Genomic DNA, 25,461 nt, shown 5'->3' with positions numbered 1-25,461 from the left:
ACGCTGTTCTCTGATATGGGGAGTATGTGCAGCCAAGAACAGATGCTTTCCCAGTTTAGCTGCCGCATTTCAACAACTGTTCTCTTTCCAGTTTCAAGTGAACTTTTCATGTTTTGTCTATTTCCTCATAGAATCTTATGACAGTGTGCAATGCCTATGACTTCAGTTTTCTTTAGAATCAGTGGTGAAATGTGAGCAAAGCTTTGTTTTCGAAGTAAAACCAGGTCTAGATTGACTGAGCCCATCCCTCGTCCTCCTTTGCCCCTCTTTCTGCCTTGTTCCGTCTCAGCCGATCACTGAGCTCCATCACATCCCCTGCAAATGGAAGCCAAATGGGCTGATTCGATTTTGGCCCAGTTGCTTTCAGATGATCATGATATATGACAATTTGGGAGTTATCTCTGAGCTGCATGTGGAGTCAAAGCTATTGGCTCAAATCCCATCATAATGGGGCTCTTATCCACTAAATTGTGCATTGGTTTGTTCGCAGCACAGGGAAGATATTGTCACTACAGTTCGTTTTTATGTCAAGAGCCTCTTGTATCCCGGCAGCCGTTCTCAGGTTAAAAAAGGATGACTGTAATCAGCACTCTGTCATATCTCTTAATTCAAATAGACACAACAGGGCACTGGAACAGAACGGACGCTCCTTCTTTGCATGGGAAGTCTCTTAGGGAGCAATTATGCGAGAATATCTTTGGCTCTTATAAAATATTGATTGCTCTTTTTTTCTACAATTTTGAACAATCCACTTTTTTAATACCCCTGCATGTCCTGCAGGAACCTGCTATGCATCAGTCTTAATAGATATTAGAGTTTGTTGCCAGTTCTCAGGCGAATATCTCATTAGTGTCACAGTTTAAAATTAGATTTGATGTTACCCAGAGAGAGGGAAAAAGAGAGATGTTGTTGGCGTGATTGTGCTGTGCTGGGCTACATATAAGCCATCCAGAGTGTTACTAATTCCCTCAACTCTGGGATGAATGATACTTGAGGGCTAAGTCTGTACATACAGTGGAGCAGTGCAGAATAAAGAGACAAAGCTCAGTCCAGCCTCAGATCACTGTGGCATGAAAGGAATCCTCTGTTGGCGCTGGTTTCTGACTCCTTCCCCTCCACGAGAGACCACCGTTTTCCTGGTCTGGCCTCTGCAGACATTGCGGCCTTTCATCTCCCATTGCAACAGCAGCAGCTGCTCCTGGGCTCCTTTTGGCTCGATGGGAGGCGTCCCATGTTTGGTTGGGTAGTGAGTACTTGTGAGGTTATAGCCGTGTGGATAAACATTAAAGGCCACAAAACAAACACCAAAAAATACACAAATGTGTCATAGACAAGCACAGATTATATTAAGGTTTGTGAAGCCCTGTTTGAAGCACCACTATTACACACAGCTACCTTCTACATTGTGCTAAGTAACAATCAAGTAAAATACTAGAACTGGACTCGCAAAAACTGGAACAAATGCTTTTATGGATGAGCTGTTAAGCAAACCTTGTAATTTGTTAGATAACTGCATTATAAGTGATCACAAACACAGTAAAAGGTGGTTTAGTCCTGCAACTTACCCCTGTTTTAGCCTCTAATTTTAAACCTAAATAAAGTTGGAGTGTCTGCAGAGTAATAAAATGAATAATAAAGCGCTGGTGTATAGCTATAATGATGTGGTCTCATTTTTCCAAGCTGTTGCATCATCTCCCTCTGTATAATCTGTGAATCTGCACTGATACATCATCAGTACAGAAACTCAGTCTTCAACAAATTTAAATCGTATAGCTGCATAGAAGCTGTCCTGGGGCAAGCATGAAGACAACAACGCCGGGTACAATGGGGGGAGCCCTTTAATAAAGAGTCCATTCGATGCCATCGTGGGATCCAATGGCAAAATCTTGGGTTCGTTGGCATCTAACATACCCTTGATATTCCTTATTTATGATGCTTGGAAAGAATAGAATATGACCAGAAATAAGTGAGCGGGCCCATAGACTCATTAAGAAAGTGTTTACAAAGGTCATCACTCAGTGCTGTTTTCCAGTAGACGTCTAAAGGACCAGAAGCCTTTTTTTTGCAATCACAGGTGCTGCCCACCAGCTGCTATTTGCACCTCTGTGTTGTTGTCATTTTCCATAGAAGAGAGAAAAAACAGATCTGAACTCCTGACAATGTCATTTCTGACTCTCTGAAAGTCTAGTTCTGGAAGTCTCTGGAAGTTGGTGCTTGCCTCGTGTGCACAAGTGATAGTCATCTGCCCAAATTTAGTAATACATGATCAAGTGTATTAAGAAATCCAAATTTGTCATGTCATTTGGAAACAGCTGTACAGGAGTGTGACCAATAAATGAAACAATGGGTCAGTTTCAGGAGAAAAGCAGCCACCAGAGGCATAAATGAAGCATTTGACCCTTGCAAAGCATATTGGAAGGACACGCTTCTCTGAAAAAGTGAAAATTGTTTAAAACAGGATTTAAATATATAGTAAATTTCAGTTTATTCTTCTTTTGAGAGATTTGTGCGATCGCTCCAACAGCTCTTGCAACAGTAAGTCATCTTTGCTTAGTGTCTGTGTGCTTTTACCTCACTAATATGCTGAATTGCTGTGTTAGATTTAGATTAAGGCCCCAGTGATGAAAAGCACAGCCTCATGATTTAATTAAACCTTGTTAAGTTTTCTGTGTGACACACATCTTCACTTCTCTCATTTACAGACGGTGGACATCCATAAAGAGAAGGTGGCCAGGCGAGAGATCGGGATCCTGACCACTAACAAGAACACAGCAAGGACTCATAAGATCATAGCGCCGGCCAATATGGAGCGGCCAGTCAGGTACATCAGGAAGCCAATTGACTACACTCTACTGGATGATGTCGGCCACGGCGTTAAGGTGAGCAGATTTTTCTTGTTTTGTGTGTATGTGTCACTAATTTTCTGCTCGCATATAATATTTCCCTCTGCTCAGTCCATTAGTTTTTCCATCTTCTTTTTCCTCTCCCTTCCCCCTCTTTGCTTTCTCGCCAGAGGTACTCCTATCTCCCTCTGTCTCCTCTCCCACTTTGTCTCTTTTTCTCGCTCAAACGGCGTCTCTTGTGCTTTCTCTTTCATCTTCAGAAAACACCCCTCTCTGACCCTGCAGGAATATGTTGCAGTGTGTGTTAGTGGGAACTGGTTCGGGAGGGTGGAGATGGAGATAAACTTCAAAAAAAAAAAAAAGCAATTACATCATGTAGCTTTCAGAAAACAGCTCTGTTCTTGGATTGTTGTGAAAATGGTGATCAGAGACACATTTGTGGGACATTTTTTCTTTTCTTTTTTTACAGGCACTTTAGCCGCTCTCATAATCTCATTATGGCGATGATGTTATGATTCGATTTGTAGTTTATTTAACTTCAGTGTGAAAGGTAGCAAAGAAGCTTTTTGATGTGATAAACTCTTCATAACAGAGACTCACCCTCAGCTCCCAGCCATTAGGGCTCGCTCTAGGGGTCGCTCGGTGACATCATTTCCTGACAGCTGCAGGCAGTTTTTCTATTTATTTATTTTTTTGGAGATCTCCATTCTCCCTCATGAGCCTCCTCTGCGCCATCAGTCAGCCAATCAATCTCAGCTGTCAGACAGATTGGATTAAAGACCCCGCCATTAGCATCCCATAGTGTTACAGGCATTGATAAGACCAGATAAAAGCCATTGTGCCACTCTCAATTTTCTGTGTGGGGAGTTGCATTGAAGCCCTCTGTCACGGTTAATGGGATGTGAAACATTTTGTTAGGGTGTGTTTGTCACCACAGGGGCTAGACTTTCACCAGTAATTATGACTATTGAGCCGTAAATGTGTGGCTATTTACAGTTTCAGGAATAATAAAAGTGGGAGTCTTTCTTCCTGTGAGTAAGATTCAGAGAAAACGAAATAATTGGCAGCTACAGTTTACAAAAATAGATAGTGATAGTGGATTTGGAGTGGCGATACAGATTTTTAGTTTTGGGTCCAGACCGAAACTACCACAGAAAATATCACACAATCACAAACTCCAGAGGTGTGGCTGAGCGATAGACCCAGAAATAACAGATTTCAACAGACTGACAGTCCAGCCTCTTAAGTCTTTCTTTTTTTTCACAGCAGTGGATTGATGTGTCATATTTACAGTGCAGTGTGGTCGGCCACAATGAAGAAAAACTTTGCAGTCTTATCGCTTCACTGCTATGCTACTCTGCTACATGTGGTACAGACGGCCCTGAAAGTATTGTAAGCTGGACAAACTGTGATGATGCTATTTCTTAATTATTCCAGCTATCTTTTTTTTGCAATAAGTCTTTGTTTTATTTTTTGTGCTTATCAAACATCTTTCCCTACATTGCTTAAAGAGGGAAAAAAGTAATACTTGCGAACTTTGAGGTGAGGTTGTTTTGCCCACTGTTTCCATCTAGTAATGTTCATATCTAATTAAAACCAGGATCACCAGGCATAACCGTGCAATAAGGTCCATTTTAATCATCCCCAGTTCTGTACCTACTCTTTAGATTAAATAAAAGAGACGCTCAAAATTAGGCTTCGTTGATGCACAATAAATTCATATCACTGTAAGTGTCATGCTCGTGCACGGCTGCTTTAAAGCCGTTTGAGTCTATTTTAAGATCATCACGTAGTACTCTGAGCCTAATCTCTGTGGATTTTCTGCCCTAAACGTCTTTGTCTATGCCGCGTTTAGCTGGTGAATGTGGGGAGCGCACACCCGCACATCCGGCAGTCCTACATCACTCACCTCCTCTCATCTATGCATGTCGAGAGCCAGAGAGCGATCGATCCGCAACATCAATACTCCACATTAATTCATAGCGCATGCTGCAATGGCAGCTGTCAAAAGTCTGAACGTCTGTAGCCGCGTTTTATTTACTGACCAGAATCAATACCTTAATATGAGTTCAGATCGTGAATATCGGCTCCAGTTTGCTTTCAGACTTACTGTGTCTGCCAGAGGGTTAGCTTTGGCCTAAATGTTGAGTTGGCTTTACGACCTTACAAAAAGTTAGTGTTAGACACCTGCGGAGAGGGGAAAAAAAATTTGGTTTGCTAACATACATTATTGAAGAAATGTTTTTCTATAAAAGGGAGGTGGAAAAAAAAAAAAGAAAGAAGGAAGATGAAATTCATGTGGTATAAACAAACAGAACACAGCAGTAATCACTGCAGTCTCACAACTGACAGATCAGGATGCTCCTGCAGGCTTTCTGACAGCGACATGATGCTTTTTAGCTTTAATACGAAAGATGAGATTTATTCTTCCAGTCAGATGATGCTTAATCTAGTCAGCGAGGCTTTCAGGAATGCACCAGGCACGTCGGCTGTTTGAAGTCAGATTTCAGTCTTTTGATATTCTGTCCTGTGTCAGTTAGGAGTTTACAAGATTACTAAAGGGATAGTTCAAGTTCTTCATGACAAAGACGGCGGCTGCTGTTGTTCCTCTGTATCGGGGATGTATCTGGTAACTCGTTTCCTAGTTGAGTAAAAATCTGACTAATCCACTGCTGTGAGTGTATGAAAACAGTCACAAGTGAGCACAATTCTAGTCTTACACATTGTCTGTAAACATATTTACGCTATATGAAAGAATCAGTCTAGCATACGTCAGGCTAACATACATATGTTGAAAGCCCCTGATATTTGTGGTGTAGCCAGGCACGGCTGTACGATCGTATTTGTTTGTACCAGCAGTTTAATGATTTATCACTGATATATCATTAAACTGATGGTTCATAATGGCCCTGTTGGAACCAACAGTTAAGTGGTGTTGTGTTCCAACCAGAGACTGTATAAAACATGGACATTACACGGTAGTTTTGGCCTCCACCAACACTTTGAGTCTTAACATTGGTCAGATAAATTCAATGAAATGCAACAACGGCGCAAACATGGTAGAGAGCTCTAGTTCAAAGACGTGAATTAGTTGCCTGTCAGATCCATTCAGCTGCCTCTGCAACTCAAACCTATCAAAGGAGCCCATGTGTTTTTGGAGCAAGCCTGAAGTAGGCGAACTGCAATTTTTGGCGGATCATCTTTAAATTAATTATTTATTTATTTCTTAAGCACCGCAGATTGCTCCCTTGGTGACTGCTAGTTAGGGCAGCAATGGTTAATTGTCCAGGGGCAATTGTTCAGTTCTGGCAGATGTGATAACACCCGACAGGCTACTGATACAAGACCTTTACCCTTAGCAGCCGCAGGCATGTTCAGATTTCACACAAAGGCGGTAGTTTGCAGGCGAGAGCGCTGTAACTTTAACTGGTTACAGTTGTTAAGTTTTGCCTTAAAAACCTTAAATGAGCATTTTTCAGCTGCTTTTTTATAAGATCAGTCACATTAAACTCCAGTGGCAGTGGCTGCTTCACAAGCAGGGCTGCACCACATTAAATAAGTTCAATGCTTTTAAAGGGAAGCGGCAGTTAACACAGGTTTAATAAGATGTAAGATATATTAACCGGACCTCCGGCAGTGCCTGTTGCCTTCATGCACCTTTGACACACTGCAGAGCTGTAGTTTCTTTTTTTTCACCCTGAACCTGTCAGTCTATAATTCACCTTTGATGTCAGTAAAGCATTTCCACACTGCCTGTCTGTTTTATTTATTTATTTATTTATTTTGTACAGCAGAACAGAGATGCAGCATTTGCCAGGAAGATAAGGCGAGGCAGTAGTGGGCCTTGGCATTTCCAGCATGACCTAGATTGTAAATTGAATCTCTTCTAGCTGTGATAACCCGAGGAGAGTGAAATTTGAACATGAAGTTAGCCTTTCGCAGCTGCACTGAAGGCGTTTCCTGTTTTTAAGCGTGCAAAGGTCTGCTCCTGTTGACCTGTGCTATGAATTTACTCTTGATTTCATCCGTTCTTTCTGTTGTGGTCCTGTGACGCTACAGTGCTTTCTGCAAAGGCCACTGGGGAAGCTGCATTATAGATGAGCCACTTGACTCTGTAGTTGTCAAACTGCAGATCAACCCCGCTGCTGTGCTGGCTCTGTTTTCAGACAGAAAGCTACACAAGTATGAGTTTTCAATTCATTTTCTAGGGGTGCCAGTGAAGCGATGATCTGAAATTATGCAGTTCACATCATAGAAAATGCATAAAAGGTTACCAAAGGTTGGAGTGGTTCTCTGCAACCTTTTCTTATGTCATTTTGTCGATGCACAAAAATAAATTCTTCAGTTTCTTTTGCCATCAGATCCCTGAAAAATCTTTGCTCTCTGGCTCTTGCTCTGGGTGTGGTGCTGTAGTAAAGGGCACAAGTCAGGAAACAGTGTTTTTCTATAAATGGCATGATTTTTACTACTGACCTTCTGAGGTCTTGCTACGAGTTAACAGTGTAAATACAAGGAGGAATCATTTTTCTGCTGCTCACTTAACTTGGACTGATCCATTTACATGTGGCTGTTTTGACATGCCCTCTTTCTGTCTCTCTCTCCTGTGTTTTTTTTTTTCTTTTTTCCCCTTCGCCCACACTAAGTGGCTAAAAGCCAAGGTAAGTCTGCTTTGTCACATGACCCATTTTGCTCCGATGTATTATTGATAGATTTGTTCAACTCCCTTCCACGGCAGACTCGTCCTCGTGTGATTACTGTCATCATCTCCCATGTTACTTCACATTAACTGACCTGTAGTCCTCTCACAGATGAGCGTAGTCTTTATCACACTCCCTTGTCTATTTACCAACCATGTATGTGTTGTTATTTACTTTCATGTTGTGTACTCGTCCCTTAATGTCACGTAGTTTGTTTAATGCTTACGGGTTTCCCAGATAACTGCTGTTACTCCAAAATTCCATCAGAGTGTAAACTGCACACCCTGGGGGAGGGATTACATCTCCCCTCAAATATTACGCTGTGTCATCTGGGCAGCCTGTAATAGTAGATTGTTATCACATTAGTAATATTCACCCACTGTGACTGGAGGAATGTGTGCATAAAATAAGCTTCTTCTGGGGTTTCTTTCCAACCACAGCAACATGGAAACAATCAGTCGATCAGAGGAGGAACACTATCGAGGACCAATCCGCCGACGCAAAAGCCGCCCAGTCCGCCGATGTCCGGGCGTGGCACGCTTGGGTAAGATTTCCATCACAGTCACCAGAAAAGGAAACCCAGTCCTTTAATTATGAATAATTTAAGCATGTCACTTGTCTTTATTTTTTGCTTTATAAGTCCAAGAGATAAAAACACTGGGCACATTTGCTGAGGAGTGAACTTGATGGATCAGTGGTCACTTTTGCTGGAAAAGAAGCTGATAAGTGGCAGGATCCAGAAAAAGAAACATGCAGGGCTGTTGTAGTGCGTCCTGCCCCGATGCACAAACACAGACGCTGATCAGATATTAATTCCAGGGATAAACAGCGATGTTTAGCGCGCCTCATCCAGCTGGGTAAACTGATAGGATTTACAACGCTTTAGTGGACACACCCACAACGTTCAGATAGTAGGCTTTACGCTCAGTGATGATCATTCTTTTCTTTGATTTTATCATAATTTGTTTATCGCTTTTCATTTTTGGACCACTCCAGACGCAACACGCCCTACAAGACCCTGGAGCCAGTGAAGCCGCCCACGGTTCCCAATGACTACATGACCAGCCCCGCCCGACTAGGCAGCCAGCACGGACAGCAGCAGAGCCCCGGGCGCACGGCGTCGCTCAGCCAGAGGCAACGCACGCACAGGTAGATGAGGAAAGAGGGAAAAATCAGTGCACGCAGCTATGCAGATACAGGAGCTTCTGTTGCTTTTCTGTATATATTACTGTAACCAGACCATCCTCTGGAAGTATTTCACATTATTAGACTGATTTAAATTCATGCTGCACATTAAATGACAACACGCCAGCTCGTCTCCTTTGACACTGGAACCACCATGAGGATCATTTTGACCCTGTCCTGTAACAACAACAACAACAGCACTGGCAAAAAAAAGTCAGAAGATAAGATTTGGCAAAGTGGATACCATCCACAACCCGTTCAACCCCGCAGTAACTGTGATTGATAGATAGCAATGCATTTTAGTTAGCTCCTCCCGATGTTATAGCTGTCTTCATCTCAGTATGTGTTTGAACAATTAGTGTTGATAGGTAGCCAGACATGCTGGGAATGTTGAGGTAAAAGTTGAGATTTTATATAAAAGATGTACATGTATACTGTGATGTCACCCAGCAAGAATTTCTGAATTCATGAATCATGAGCAAACAAATTTCAATCCATCCAGCCATGTTGGAAGTTTTTCCCAGCTGTCACAGGGAGACAGGCGGTGCACACCCTGGACAGTCTGCTGGTCTATCGCGGACTCAGAATATTTTAATGATAAATTAACGGCTAAACCTAACAAGTTAGGTTAGCAAGCTGTTTCCATAAACTGTGCAGTGATGCAGATACCTACTAATTCCAACTAAGTAACACACAAATAAACAACTACACTTCGACACTGAAGAAAAACTCAGGACAAACTATTTAAGGACTTGTAGTACAATTAACCACATATAAAATTCTAATACGGACGTAAAAAGGCTGAAGCAGTTAAAAGAAGTGTGGTAGTAGCACGTGAGAGGAATACGATCCGAATATATGACCAAAAACTGACCAAATATTGACGCTAGAAGAGGATAAGAGAGTCACAGAAAAGTACTTTCATGCAGAGTGCAGTTTAAAATCTGCAATGCTCATCAGCAGCTTTTTATGAACAGTGCAACAGGCACGTAACATTTTTTTTCCAAAATTTTGAAAGGTTGAAGTGGAATTGGGTGTTCCAGCTACACCACTAAAACTGCTCACTGAATATAAACCTAGGGTTTGAGTAATGTGTGTAAAGCATCTATCCAAAAACACCGGTCCCCTCTCTGTCGGATAGTTCTAATCTCTTCATTCAGTTCAGCGGCTTAGAGCACTTTCACACCTCTTCCTCTCCACTACACTAAATCCAGCATTTGTCTGACAAGGATTGGAGGGCTTCTGAATCACTCTGATATTAATATCTGTAAAAGCCTTTGAAATAAAGTGCTGTTAAAAAAAAAGAAAAGGAAAAAAAACGTCAGCCACAGCATGGAACCCCTTGAACATTACTCTCAAGGATTGTTCCCCAGAAATCTCCAGGAGCGTTCATCAAATTTGAGTTACGAGTGAGTGAAGTCTCCTCATTAGCTAAAAAGCCTGTAATGCTGGCTGTGATGCTCGTAAATATTACGTATTTATGAGCAAATGTTATTTTATTTATTTTTAAACCCTCTTTGTCCAACTTCCCTTTTAGTTTCATGCTTGTTGCTTCTTTCCTACAGCTGTTCTACCTCATCTGTTAAAACGTATTTGAATGTGCACAGTTTTAGGTTCTTTGGCGTCACCGTTGCCGATCTGCTCCGATGTCCCCTTAACAAACTGAATGCTGTCCTCAGAGTCCCAAACTCCCTGCTGCAGCTAATATCGCTGTGGCGTCACTATTTGATTACACTGCCTGGAAGTAAGCTGTGCTTGTTCAGCTCATCAGTCTCTGTCATCTTCAGCTGAGGTCTGAATTCAGTATAGGCTCCCGTGTGCTCCTGCTACACGTTCCCTGCTATTATCTAATATCTTTGTATAGGAGCGATTACACTCTTGCGTGCAGGTAACGTTTTCTTTTAGGAGCCGTGCTAATTTTAGTCACCGCAGAATGCTTGGAGTAAAAATTTGCTCTAATCTAGCATTACAGGTTTGGCTATCTGGACAGAGTCTGTATGTTAAAGATGGTGTTTGGCTTTGTGGACACAGCATGTACCAAAATACAAATGTTAAACATAGTTCCTGCAGAACTATCAACTTCTTCTTTAACTGCTATACCCATATTCTTTATGTCATTATAAATCAATTCAAAAGTGCAAATGGATGGTTTGCTATCTTTCTGTTATAGGGTACCCTAAAAGCACACCCCAAAAATGTTTGCTGTGCAAATCATACAACACATTTTGTGCCATGTGAAGGACTTGATTTGAAATCAGCTGTTCTTATGGTTAGATTATGGTTCCATACACAGATGCATAAAATGAGTCACAAATGCACAACTGTGGAGGTACAGATTAAAAGCTTTATAGATTTATTGTTGTTTAAACTCACTACCGGCATCAGGTCAGGTTTGATGTTGCTTCTGCAACTTAACAAGTGGGAAGTCCGACCGTTCCGGTGTTGTGCCAAAAAATAATTGCTGGTATTTAAACTGTTAGGCTGTCAAACATATCTGTCAAAAATGATGTCAAGTCTTTTTGAACCAGAAAAAAAAGACTTTCCATCAGAGAGACACTGCAATCAGCTTTTGGAAAAGTGACTTTACATATCTGTATTTATTCTTTATATCCTATATTTATAGGATATATCCTATATCATATCCAGATCTGGCTGAGCTGGGGAAGCAGAAATAGCAACAAATATGACATCACAGGTCTGAAATTGGGCAGGGATAGCTCAGTAGGTACAGTGGTGGCCCCATGATCGGAAGGTCGGGGGTTTGAATCCACTGAACAGCGACCCTGAGGTACCCCTGAGCAAGGTACTACACACTGCTCCCCGGGTGCTAGATTGGTGTCTGCCCGAGAGGAATTTCCCTAAGGAGGATCAATAAAGTACACATTGGTAAATTAAAAATATCTTTTTAAAAGGACAGGATTGGATGTAATGCAACAACAACAACAAACTTTATTTATATAGCACATTTAAAACCAGTGGTATACCAAAGTGCTTAACATACGAGAGGGTCAAATGTAAGTAGTAGAGAAAGATGATGGCCATGGCAAAGTACCAAACATGCTAGCAGGTTGACTAAAAACACAGAGACAAAAGAAATACATATAAAAGCATAAAAGAACAATATGTGTAAAAGATAAGAGAGTCAAGAAAAATTTAAAATAATTAAAAGTAGTTAAAAATAGAACGAAAGTAGCAACAAACATTAAACTAACTAACAAACAAGCATTAACTGGTAGGAAAGGCGACGTTAAATAAATAGGTTTTTAACCGCGATTTGAAGGATTGAAACTGGGAAGATGATCTTAGATTATACACCCCTGCTAGAGCACTAAGTAGTTCAGTGAGGTAACTTGACGCTACATTGTTAATAATTCTAAAGGTGAGCAACATGATTTTGCATTGAATACAATACTTAACGGGGAGCCAGTGCAGTTCAGCGAGGACAGGGGTAATAGAAACACGCCGCCCAGTACCAGTAAGAAAACGAGCCACCGCATTCTGAACAATTTGCAGTCTATGGAGAAGAGTAGAGTTAAGACCAAAGTAAAGGGAGTTGCAGTAAGTACAGACGTCCTTGTGCGGGACATAATGTCTGCCCTTGCAAATAAGACGCAATTGATGAAAGCAAGATTTCAGAGTCATAAGGTACTGGCAGAACAGGTAATTTCCTTATTTTATACATAACCCCTTAACTGCAGTCTTCATCAATATAACCAAAGAGATTAGATATAAACAAAAAAATCACTTTTTGGCTCAACACTGGCTTGAAATTCCAGTTAGGATCTTGGGATTCCTGACTTCCCACTTCAAATGAAACGTCAAAGCTGCCTATTTACAGTGAGTATGGATAAATACCAGACGACTACCTTTAAATATCAGTGTCACAGATGGCTTTAAAAGGTGAATGCCTCCTTCCAGGCGATGGTACTCGTATACGCTACAGAATGCTTTTATTTTTTTGTTCATTTTCATGGAGAAAGCTGTTTTTCCATATTGGCTCTAGAGATTTTTGTCAGTTGTGAGCAAGTGAGCTGGAACTTTCTTACGCCACACAGTTAATTTATCAACAGTTCCCTGTATTAAGTACAGACTGAAAGAAGGAGGCGGAGCAGCGGAGAAAGAGCTCATTGGTTTTATTTGACACCATTTTGAAACAAAGACGACTAAAGAAAGCTAAAGCAGGGGAAGAGATAAATGGGTTGGCAAAGGAATGGTAAGTTATAGAGAGATTAGAAGGGATAAATCTAAATCACAGCGATGAGGAGGTAGGGTGTTGACTTTAAAAGAGGGCACAATATTGTTTAGCCTCTATAGTCACAGACAGTTAGCTCCTACTGCCACCGTCGTCCTTTAGAGGAGTAACTCCCGCTGTTTGTGCCCAGAGAGCCCCAGGGCTTGACTGACACAGATCAGAGAGGAGGAGAGGGCAGAGGGGAGGGGAGGAGGGGTGAAGGGAAAGGGGGATAAAGGGATGTGGGGGAGGTGGGAGTGAGCAGGGGTTCAGAGGGGTGGAAGGAATCAGAGGAGATGAGGGAGAGAGGGGTTCTGGTAGATGAATGGGGAATCACTTTACAGGCGATGAAGAGATCAGAGAAAGAGGTCAAGGGATGGTTAAGGGTGAGGGGGGGAATCAGTTGAAAAACAAGGATGAAAGCGGCAGGGGAAAAAAAGAAGAGGTGGGATGAGGGGTTGTGGCAGAAATGAGGATCAAGGCCAGCCTGAGAGATAGCGAAAGAGCGGGAGGAGGGATTTATTTGTCCTGGCCATTGATCTACGAGCTGTAGGGTCATGTACAGGCTGAAAATGCAGAGCTGACATACATACTACATACACATGACCTACATCCAAGTGCTGGGCAAAGCTGCTGAAATCCAGTAAAAACATTATGTCTGATCAAAGCTCCTTTCAGTTGCTCCTTTATTCACACGGGGTGACAGGAGAGCGGAGCAGGTAGCGCCACATATTTGACGTAGCTAATTGTTATGCCGAATACCTTTTGTGACACAACCCACAAAGGCTTTGTCTCTATGTGGGATGGACTGGACAGAGACTTTTAAGGCAAGTCTGTAAAAACAATGTCTTTTATGCTTTTTTTTTTTAAAGATATGCTTATTGGCAGGTCTTATGTCATGGATTTTCCCCAGAATCGCCTTTTAAATGTTTGATGATCCATGCATTTATCTTCTACCGCTTATCTGGGTCGCAGCGACAGCAGCTGCGCAGATGAACACAGACTTCTCTCACACCGGCCACCTCTTCCAGCCAGTCCTGGGTCTTCCCTGGGGCCTTCTCCCAGTAGGACATGCCCCTAATACCTCGCCTACTGGGAGGTGTCCAGGAGGCATCAACTCAGATGCCTGAACTGGCTCCTTTTAGTGTGGAGGAGCAGCGGCTCTACTCAGAGTCCCTCTTGAATGACTGAGCTGCTCACCGTATCTCAAGGGGGAGGCTAGGCACCTTTTGAAGGAAACTAATTTCCAATACTTGTATCTGCGACCTCATTCTTTCAGTCATTGCTCAGAGCGCATGACCGTAGGTGAGTGCAGGAACGTAGATGGACCAGTAAATCGACAGCTTCGCTTTTCTGCTTGGCTCTCGCTTTACCACAACAGATCAGTACAGCATCCACATCACTGTACTGGTTTCATGAATTTATTATGAGTGGAATATGTTTTGAGAACAGTAGATAATTTGTCATAAAAAAAATATATGAAAATTGCCTGTGATGTGGGTCCTGGGAACACATGTCTTAAAATTTAAGTCCAACAACTCAAAATATTTGATACGCATATATAATTTATATAATTTATAATTTCAGGAAGTTGAAAAAGTTGTTCATCTGTAGCTTTCGTTATTTAAAAAACAGCTAATGAATATTCACCTCATTCTTTAACATGACTCCATATGTCCTTTTTCTTAACTGCAGTGTTGAGTGAGAGGCAGGATCCACAGTTCACAGGTCACCAGTTCGTTGCAGAGAGACAACTGTCACATCCACATCTACAGTCAATTTAGTCACCAGTTAGCCTAACAAATAACTCACACAAAGAGCCATCCAGTGATAGACACTGCAGATTTGTTCAGGCTATAAATGCAGTGGTGTGAGGCGTTAATTCATGCGTCACACTTATTCCTGTACCAGTAAATCTACAAATTCTACATAATACTGGGTGTGTAGTAGGAAAACATTCACAAATATGTGCGCGTTGGTATGATAAATTTAAATTTCAATAATCTTTAAATCCTGCTGACTAACCTGCTTCTCATAAATGTGTGCTAGCTGCAGTAAGCGTGCGTGCATGTGTGTGGCCTGCTTAAACTGATGTGCAGACTGATGTTCCAGTTATACAGTCGCGTCTTTGTTCCTTTTATTTCGTTCTCTAAAAATAAATCATGCGGAACATTTAGACGTGTTTGGCAAGGCCTCGTATCATGTACAACAAAGTGACTGTTCCCCCCCATTACTCTCAAAGCAAGGCTTAATGTTGGTGATTATCATCCACACTATATGATGATCACTGTAAATTTGTGTTTGGGGGGCAATTGGAGTGTCAAAAGCAAGATATTTTAAGATGGTTTGCATGCTGAATGCTTAAATACCCTCTTAAATCCTGGAATATTTACTTTTTATTCAGTTTCTTTGACAGACTGTGACCAAAAATGCTTCAATAGGGTGACTCATGTCTTTTTCACTTGGGTGTGTCACCCTGCAGCTCAGTCTTAACAAGCCAATAGACTGAATAAGTGTGGAAGAGCAAAGTCACCCTGGAGTATTACTTAAAAATGTGGAGTTTTTGGCCTTTTACTTCTAAATGGGACATAAGCAGCGAAGCAGCAGAGTCCCCTATATCTGCAGTGTTACCTGCTGTGCAGTCTAAGCAGGTTGCCCTGAATAAAACAATGTCCTCTTTTTCCTTCTGTCTCTCTCCTCCCTCAGTGGAAGCAGCGGGGGCAGCGGCAGCAGGGAGAACAGCGGCAGCAGCGGAATTGGCATTCCCATCGCCGTGCCTACGCCCTCCATCCCCAACTCTGGACCAGGTGAGCTTGACAGTGATGGTGACTTAAACAGTAAACGGTAACAATCGGCCAGTCGGTGTCCAAATTATGCTGATTTTCAGTGAGGCTTTTATTGGCAGTTGTTTTTTTATTTTTAAGTAGGGTTTTTTTTTTTGTTTTTTTTACCTTGATAAGAAATGCAGGGAGAAATATTTGCTTTAATGATGAAGAAATCTGTGTACACCCTCAGGAATGTTGTCACTTTCTGGTGTATTTTCCACCCAGTTTAAACAAGATTTTGACACTACAGGACTGCTCCGTTTGGCAAGATGCACACCATAGACTTCAACTAAATCAAATCTAGATGTAGCTTCCAGGTCTGAAATGGTCACCAAAGGGCGACTGCTCTTGTTTAAAGATGAGTCCAGTTTCACAGAAGTCAATGAGAAGATGATCCTACAGCTCAGTTGATATTTGACCTCAGTAAACATCTCCTAATGAGAATGTGTCCTTATACATTAGCTTTAGTTAATAACTAATGCAACTGTTCATTTGTTTAAAGTAATCATCATTATATAGAGTAAAATAGACAATAAAAAACAGTATGCAAGGTGACAACCTTGGACTTCATAAACATCTGGAACAGATCAATGTTGCTACTGATTGTCCATCTTTTAGGTACAGTCTATGGTGTGTTCTTTGTAAATCAAACTTTAAACACATACGTTTCTCAATCAATATATGGCTAAAAAAGTAGAATTTAAATAAGTGTTTTTAAGCGTAAAATCTGAATATATGATTACGTTTGATAAAGTGTAAGTGTATGATGCTATTGGCAGATAGAGAGAGTGTGCATCACAAAGCCTATGTTTACCAGACAGGGATTATGGAGCCCCATTGTGTTCTAAGCACAGCTGATTCTCTATCCTACTGTGTAAATAGGCCAAGCTGCGTGAGGCCTGACACTTTACAGTTAAACAGTAAAGCCCACGTAACACGACGAGCTGCTACACGTGGTGTCGCGCTGTACTGTGATCACGGCGGAGATGGTGCTGCGTTTAAGGTTGGAGCATTGTAGGTTGACGTAGCAGCTGTTTTACCTCGGCGCCGGGATCAGGCCGGCAGCACAGGACTTTCCACAGCACTCCCTCTCTCTCTCTTTCCCTGTGATGTGCAAGCTGGTCGCCATGGCAACACTCGATTCATACCGCAAAGGAGTGTGTCCAAGTGCGCTCCGTCTCGGAGAAGTCGAAGCGCTCCTTCGGGCCCGGAGGGTTCTTAAGTAAATTGATATGATGTTATGTAATAGAGGTGTAGGAGGCGGCGAGGACACGCTCTGCTCCTGCCTCACCGCTAAATGGTCACTAACGTGAATCCTCCTTTCAGTCCCAACCATGCCTGCTCCCCCGGGAGCCCCTCCGCCTCCCCCACCCCCTCCTCCTCTACCTCCACCTGCTCCTCCTATGGCCGGGATGGCCCCTCCAGCGCCACCACCACCGCCGCCACCTCCCATAGGTGAGATTCCTCGAAGCTCCAGAGCCGCTTGTGTGACCTCTGCCGACTGGATGGCGGATCATCAGCGTGGCGATGGAGACGCACAAAATAAGGGTGCTGTGGGTGCCGATGTCCGTCTGTACACACTGCAAGCAAAGGGTCCTCTTATCAAATCTTATCATAGCTTTCCTCTTTAAAAAAAATCAAGAATAAAGCAACAGAAACAGCCGCATCATCTCTAAGAGATTTCTCTGTCATCCACTTAGGCTGAAGCGGTATTCACAAAATGAGGAAACATTATTAAGGAAATGGGGGAGAAAGATAAAAATCTAATTGCGCTCTCGACGAGCGTTGGCCATGACGAGCTTTCCCCAGCCAAGAAACTCGCTGAACTAAACACATCAGCCAGAGATTTCTGGGTTGTTCAGCTCTGTCGTTGCTTGCAGTGTGGACAGAGTTTCGTGCTTCTGTTAAGCACAGTGTGACATTTAACTTAATCCTTCACGGTGGTGGTTTTGGTGGTGGTGGTGCTCTTCTTCACTGAAGTGTAATCAGTTAATACAGAAGTCTCATGTCACCTAGGGCCTGGCTAAAGTTAATTAGTGCCTGTAATTTCTCTTAAATTGGTCCTTTACATTTTAATCTCAAGCTGTTGTGGATAATAAAATATGCAAGTTTTTTTTTTTCAAATCTGTACAGATGTACAGAAACGTGACTTTGAGACTTCTACTGCAGGTACAGTATGTGGCTCATTTGATTTTTTTTTTTTTTTTTAATTTCCAAAAACATGATTGTGGTTAAAGCTGCATCAGGCAACACTTTCCTGAACTCAAGATCATTCACATTTAAAGCTGTAAGCTGGTTGTTGACATTCCAGACTCTGGTTTCATAATTAACCCTTTTAATTGGTAATCGGCTTGGCTCCGATTTGAGATGAGTTTGCATCTTTAAATCTCCCCATTTGATTGTCAGCCTGCCGTCTCTGTGCCGCATCGCTGCTACTTTCTATTTGCGTGTGCGTTAGCTGTGATCATAGTCTGTGATGAAACAGAAAAACTATTTTTGCAAAGTTGCAAAAAAAGATTGACACATCCCCAAACTCGGTCGTTACTGTAAATGTTCACCCATCAGCGGGCAAAGCTAAAGATCACTTGCCGATGCAGGGTGCGGTCTGTTTAGACAAATGTAGTATAAAAAGTAAAACGTTCCTATTGGGCCTAACTTTTTAAATTACAATTGCTGCACCAGCATTGGTAGACTGAGGGGTCAAACAACACGTCACATCTAATACATTTAAAGCTAATTTGTCCCTCTATACCTGATTTATTGGAAACCCTGTTATGTTTTTATGTAATTAGTTGCCTTTTATTGAACACTGTGCTCAATGCGTCTTTGCAACAGGTTTAGAGAGTGGGTGAGCTAAATTCAGAGATGCTAATGATTTTCACTGGTAGAAAGTAAAGCAGTGACTCAGTATGGAGACTGTTTGAGCCACAGCAAATGCCACATAATGATTTCAGGGTAATGGACTCCCCGAACCATTCAGCCAGCCTTTTGGGTGCTTCAGATACTCTGCAGTGCCTGATGTAGCTTTAATTTACACGGCCTCTGAATCACAGATTCGTGATGCTGGGATTGATTTAGAGTCCGAGCTCTGTAAAGCTCAAAAGCATCCAGCTGTTTCATCGGTGTCCACCGGTAAGTGTCTAAGCCTGTGCAGCAGCTGCTCTTCGCTCATCGACTCCGGTAATCTTTGTGACCGAGATGATCACTTGAAATGTGCACATTTTGTCCTCTGAACATCACAAGTCTCTTTATTTTCCACTTATAATTATTCTGCTGGTGACACTATAGCGAAGTTTATTTGTAGTTGTTTTCCTCTAAATCTTTACTTCCTCTGGTCCCACCCATTCCTATCTCTCCCGAGAGGATGTATATTATCTAGAAATGTGAACAGGAAATGCTCGAGCAGAAGAAAGAAAGGCAGAAAAAAACTTAAACCCCTCCTCGCCCTCTCTATTTTTGTCGCCCACAGCCGCACACATTGCTTCAATCTTCAAATAGTTCTTTGTTGTTGTTTTTTTAAAGCTGTTGTTCACAGAGATGCTTCAGTTATTCTTTGATGGGCGGTGTAGTGATGCACGTAATCCTAAATGCTACCTGCCATCTTTTAAACCGTGTCAAACATACGGCCCGCGGGGCTGAATCGGCCTTGTAAAGACTCCAATTCTGCATCCTTGACAACTTAAGAAAATGTGAAGGAAGGGCAAAGATTTTGAACAGTTTTTCCTGTTGATAAAGATCCCCCACACACCCACTGCCATATATACTACACCAAAGTGAATCAATGAAAGCTTCATATTCTAAATCTATACTTATAGGACACCCTGACCAGTGAACTATGGGAACCTTTTGTTTGCTTCATACATTTATCATGCAGTTTTACTGGTCCAGCTCACTTCACATCAAAGCGTGCCATATAAAATGAGTTTGAAATCCCTGTTTTAAATTGTTGCTTCAGCGAAAACCTGCAGGATCCATCTGTTCTGTTGATGCGTTCTTATTCCTTAATCAATCCTTCCTTTCCTTCTTGTCTAAGAAAGCTACATTTAAGATAACTTGTTGATGAAACTCTTCATGAAGTGTCTGTTACTTTTATAATCAAATTACAATCTCTGTTGCTTCCCCAAGATCACCTGCTTCCTCTGACTTTTGTTGACTAACTTTAACATTTTTTTAATAGGCAGGGGGCTCTGATCAGAATTTAAAAGCTCATGTTATCTCACACGGTGTTGATGATTCATGTTTTGGTTGGTTTCCCCCTTCCCTCTCATTTCCAACCTTCTTCCCTCCTTTGCTACCCTGCTTGGCTTTCCTCTCTTTCCTCCCCGTCTTCGGGTGTTTCTAGCTGTGGCCCCTGGACCTGGTCTGGGACCCGCTCCAATGTCCCAGTTTGGAACCATCTCGCGGCAGATTTCGCGGCACAACTCTTCCAACTCCTCTGTCTCTATGGTTTCGGCCACGGGCACCTACCGGCGGGCGCCGTCGGTCACTTCGCAGTTCTCCTTGCAGCAGCAGCAGCAGCAGCAACAGCAGCAGCAGCAGCAACAGCAGCCTCATATTAATGGAGGCACTCCTGGCTATGGTCAGAACTCAAGTAAGGCCCTCTTGTCTCCGGCTCCCAACTGCTTTCTAGATCCAGAGCTGTCACTGAAGGACACACAACCTCACATTCTTCCCAAATCATGCACCCAAAGCGAACTAACCTTTGTAGCCACACACAAAAACTTTATATTTTATATTTGCAAGTAAATCAGTGCTTTCTGAAGGTCAGGCCAAGTTCTTCACAGAACTATTGACGTTTCTTTTTAATCTTAAAGTGCAGGTTAAGGTTTTTTTATCCAACTGTGGGGCGTCTTTAGTATTGATGCAGAATGCCTCATCCTTGGATTCGTACACAGATGCAATACAGGCAATCAATGTTGGCTAGCAGTGCAGAGTCAGTCTTTGGCATCTTGTAAAAACTTAGGCAAAGTTTACTGGCTGTGTATTGTACTGCAGTTTAGTTAGGTCAGCTGTTAACCTCACTTCAATTATGCCTATATTGCTAAGAGATCTCTTCACACAGATTTATTAGGTGGGGTCAAGAAAATAAAGGCAAAGCACAGGCATCATTGATTTTTAAGTCTCTTTTTAAAGGGTAGACTTGCAGCTTGAGATAGCAGGAATAGTTAGGTGGCCTTTTCACGCTGTATGGATCCCATTTATACAGATCACAGTGCAAGCCAGATGACCTCCAGATGTGCAAATGTGCCCGTTCCATTCCAAACACTTCATTCAGAGAGAATTTTCACCTCGCATGTGGTCTTTCTTGCACATCTGCAGATTCCTGGTAGCTTTGTCATTGCCTGAAGCCTAAAAGTGGCATTTTCTGAAACACTGGTTCTTGACTATTACTTATCCACAGCATTTAACCTAAAATTGATCATGTGATCTGAGGAAAACTAACATGAGAATCTAAAGTAGTCTTAACATTACTAAAACAGGTCTGAAGGGAGTTGCTTCACATGAGTTCAGGATGAGACATCTAAAGTAAATACTGCCCCCTTGTGGCTATTAGAAGTCCCCCGTTTTTTTCGATTTAGTGGAAACGGTCTGATCGACAGAAATCAAACATAATCTGCTTTTTATCCTCTTGCTCTAATGATCCCCTGATACCATGTGAATCTCATCACAGTCGCAGATGCTGCTGAACTTTTCAGCTCATGCTTGCGTCTGATCTGTGATCTCTGTCAAATAGAAGAAAAAAAATATGTTGATCATTTATTTAAACAATCAGTCTTCCAGTATAGTGCTTAACTGTGCTTTTGTTAGATGTGTACATGCTCCCAGTTCTTGCAGTGTGTCTGTGTTGACTGTTGTTTGCTTGGGGGTTGGGTTGGACCCTGAACTGTCTTTCTTGGTGACTGATGGGCTTTGTCTTTTTCTCCTTCTCTGATGCTCACTCTGTCGGCCTTCCTGCCTTTTTCTCCGCTGGCTTTCAGTGTCTGTCGCTCCTCCTCCTCCCCCCATGCCCCAGCTGACTCCACAGATACCTCTGACTGGCTTTGTGGCCAGGATGCAGGAGAGCAGTAAGTGAAGAGGCTAAGACACACACACAGCACTTTCCTCGTTATCTGCGCCAACTGTTCCAACTCCCATAACACCGAGCATGCACTGTGTGTTCATCCTGTTTAATACCGTCCTCTTCCAAAACTGAACTGAGTCTTACTAGATTCCACATTATTTAAGCTTCTATTAGGCAACTTATAATTTAGTTTATTTATTTCTGCAGCTACAAATCTACACTACTATAGAGGTATAATACAGAGTACTTGTAGCACTATAGAGTTACGCTAAAGTCATTGATAATGTTTAGGGTAAAACGTGCCAAAGGTCACCACAGAGCATGAGCACATAAGATGGGACTCTCTGCTGTCCCCTCTGATCCAAAACTTGCCATATGCTCATTTATTGAAAGGGAACTAATATATTAATGGTAAACTTCACTAGAATAGCTCTGGATAGTTTGCTGATACCACAAACTATTTATTTTATAGTGGCCTGTATTGAAAGTCCTTAATTCACACTTTGTTAGCAAAGCATTTTAGCTGACAGTCAACTCAAAAGCCATTTCTTTGATTGGATGCCCCTCGTCTGGCTTCCTCAAACAGAACATGGCACTTGTGGGTCCCTCCAGGGACCAGAAAACGACCTTCTGCATAATTTCTTGTTGTCAAGGCAAAATTCAGACCTTAATGAACACACTATACACCGTTAAATAAGCTGCTGTTACTCTCAACTGCTTTTGCACACATAAGAACATTTTGTAAGTGTTAACAAGATTCTTAAACAAACCCTGGTAGCTATGTTGTGTTTGCAAAACGTCTGCACAGAAACTGTAGTAACCGTTTGGTCTGATTTGGTCTCACCAATATTAGACAGACGTGCCAGTGAGCTCAATTTGAAGTAACACACACACCTACCTTGGCTTTTGGGTGCTGTTGGTCTCAAAAATGAAATTGTATCTACTGTAAACCTCAGAGTCAGATGGATGAGGTGTGCCTGATATACCCATGTAAGGAAATTCCATCTTTTTGACACCAAGCAGAGAATATAGCAAACAGTGACCCCGTTGGCTGTGTTTAATGTCAGCATCCAACACTTTAACTGTATATTCTAGACAGTACGGCGTCATATTTTCAGTTTGTTATAGTGTCAGATGCAGTCTGTATACGTTTTCATACCTTTTCTTGTCCCGGAGTGGATGCCGTCAGCTCTAACCTACTAAATGGCATGACTTGGAGTGTATTTTTCATTATTTAAGTGCTCATAAATAATATATATAGGTGTCCTTTTTTCTGCATATGCATGTGAAGCGACGTTCAAAGCTACAACAGGAGCACAAACTACATGAGCCACTTGAGAGGTTCACACACACACGGCATGTCATTTGTGAGAAGCCTTGCAGCCTGCTTGATTGTCAGACAAACTTTGCATGCCTTGATTTCATTTATTATTATGCATGATTCTCCCACCGCCGCCACCTCTATCACCAAGGACATCTTGTGACTCCAACCAAAACGATAGTCTCACTTTTGATGTCCGTTCAATAGTTGCAGATACTCCTACTCCACCTCCCCCTCCTCCTCCGGATGACATGCCCATGTTTGACGACTCGCCACCGCCTCCGCCGCCTCCTCCGGTGGATTACGAGGAGGAAGACGCCGCAGTCGTGCACTACAACGACCCCTACGCCGATGGAGACCCCCAGTGGGCTCCCAAGAGCTACATCGAGAAAGGTTTGCTTAACGTTTCTAATTATTTGCAGGCGAAGTCCTGCCGTTGGGTACCGAGTCCAAGAGCAAACCTTTTCCCTTCCTGTTCGCAGTGGTGGCCATCTACGACTACTCCAAGGACAAGGACGACGAGCTGACTTTCATGGAGGGCGCCATTATTTACGTCATCAAAAAGAACGACGACGGCTGGTTCGAAGGCGTGTGCAACGGCACCACCGGCCTCTTCCCCGGCAACTACGTGGAGTCCATCATGCACTACGCCGACTGAAGGGACCTTTCAGTTAAAGTACAGCATATTTATTCAGTCATATCACAATCCACTGAGAGACTGACAGCGGAAATCCGACTCCCGAGATGCATAACCACGTGATCCCCCGCCGCCCTTTTTCTTTTGATATGACGGAATGTTTTTTCCCTTACTGATTGCAAATAAAATGACAAAGGTATATCTATTTAGTTAATTTTGGTGTTATGGACAGGTGGGGAACATTTAAGGAATATGTAAAATAAACTTTTTTTTTTATGAATTGGACTGCACATGCTCACACAGTTGAAGGATGTACGGTGAGATCTTGCCTGAACAAAAAACTTTGTGAACAAGAGTTTTTAGGTTTTGATGGAACAAATAAAAACGTAACGTAAGCACCTTCAGTGGAAGTGTTTGTACTGTTGGTTGTACATAATCCGAGCTGCAGCCACTCCGGGAGGGAAGGGGGGGTTCTGTAATGTAAATTCAGTGAATGTCGATCATATGATGCTTTTCATTAGTGGTGCCGCCCTCCTCCTCCTCAACTCTGTAAATGGCAGATGGACGGTTGGTGATTCGCAAATAAATACTGTAAATCGTATTTCAAAGGAAAAAGAAAATTTACTGCGGGAAAATCAGTCTCAGCGTCGAAGCATGCAAAATTTTTCGAGATCTAATGTAATTTTCAGTTTATTGCCATTATGCTTCCATTATGTTGGAAATGTATACACCTTTGCTTTTTTATTACACTGTTGAAATCACTTTTTTTTTTTAAACTCTGAAGTAAATGACAGGCTCGTCCCTTTTATATTGAAGTTTCATGAATTTGGGTCCATCTAAAGCAAGAAAGACATTCCATCCATTTTTGGCTTATTATGGAGCATTTTAGGATTCACTGTTAATTTTATACGCAGAAAATGTGGAAGATCTTTTGGTGACTGGCAGGAATATAATTCCTGTGCTAATGGATGACAAATTAAAGGAAAAACATGAACCCGTGACCCCCAACCTTAACGTGAAGGGACTGTTTAGGTCCTCAAACCTCGTCTTGTGTGCCCTGCTTCTGAACCTGTGCACTACAATTTTAGCAAAGTAAAGATGAGGACTACCACAACCGCAGCACAGGGGTTTCTTTTCTTACTAAGTGTTGAAACATTTCTAACCCTTTCTAGGTTACTAATAGTCACGGGCACAGAGGGGGTCACTGGATCATTTGTGTATGAAAACTGTGATTATGCCCTTTGGAGTCACCAGATCTCACCACCATCATGAAAACCGCAAATTGTTTTAACCCCTCTGTTGGCCTGGCAAACACTTCCTGCAATTTGTCACCTGAGCGTGGAATCGTCCTGCCCCAAAACTGCCACGTGACAATTCAGACGTGATAACGTAGACCATTTAAGCAACTAGTACCTCCTCTGTCTTCTCAAAGCACCACTGGCCCCGTCTGGCTTCAAAGACCGCGCTAAATGCTAGGAATGTGTAATCCTCTGGGCTGCACGGGTGTACATAACACGATATCTCCAGTATAAATCAGCCAGTCCATATGTAGGTGTCTCTCAGGTATAAGAATCATCTTGTACTTTTTCATGCTGGTTCTGTCATCTAACATGACCTCCAAATGCAGTGTTAAACCGCTACCTGCTGTGGTCACCTTTCAC

At 42.3% G+C, this 25,461-nt stretch overlaps 1 protein-coding gene across 5 annotated transcripts in view; it reads left to right on the top strand.

Annotated features, from left to right (window-relative positions):
* abi1a (abl-interactor 1a) overlaps window positions 1-24,204 on the top strand; it is a 51,722-nt gene extending 27,518 nt beyond the window's left edge. The window contains exons 3-12 of one of the 5 annotated variants that reach the window (XM_063483315.1): window positions 2,703-2,879; window positions 7,487-7,501; window positions 7,981-8,084; window positions 8,537-8,689; window positions 15,663-15,763; window positions 17,108-17,236; window positions 20,124-20,372; window positions 21,760-21,846; window positions 23,371-23,556; window positions 23,646-24,204. In XM_063483315.1, the coding sequence (XP_063339385.1) occupies window positions 2,703-2,879; window positions 7,487-7,501; window positions 7,981-8,084; window positions 8,537-8,689; window positions 15,663-15,763; window positions 17,108-17,236; window positions 20,124-20,372; window positions 21,760-21,846; window positions 23,371-23,556; window positions 23,646-23,821 (1,377 nt within the window). In that variant the 3' untranslated portion in view covers window positions 23,822-24,204. The remainder of the gene's footprint in view (window positions 1-2,702; window positions 2,880-7,486; window positions 7,502-7,980; window positions 8,085-8,536; window positions 8,690-15,662; window positions 15,764-17,107; window positions 17,237-20,123; window positions 20,373-21,759; window positions 21,847-23,370; window positions 23,557-23,645) is intronic. The other 4 variants (XM_063483311.1, XM_063483313.1, XM_063483312.1 and 1 more) reach the window with 4 other exon arrangements.
* Window positions 24,205-25,461: the final 1,257 nt, after the last annotated feature.

This window comes from Pelmatolapia mariae, linkage group LG9 (assembly GCF_036321145.2).
Source record: "Pelmatolapia mariae isolate MD_Pm_ZW linkage group LG9, Pm_UMD_F_2, whole genome shotgun sequence".
Lineage (NCBI taxonomy): Eukaryota > Metazoa > Chordata > Actinopteri > Cichliformes > Cichlidae > Pelmatolapia > Pelmatolapia mariae.
The sequence above is the reverse complement of the archived record's forward strand: the minus strand, read 5'-3'. Positions and strand labels throughout refer to the sequence as shown.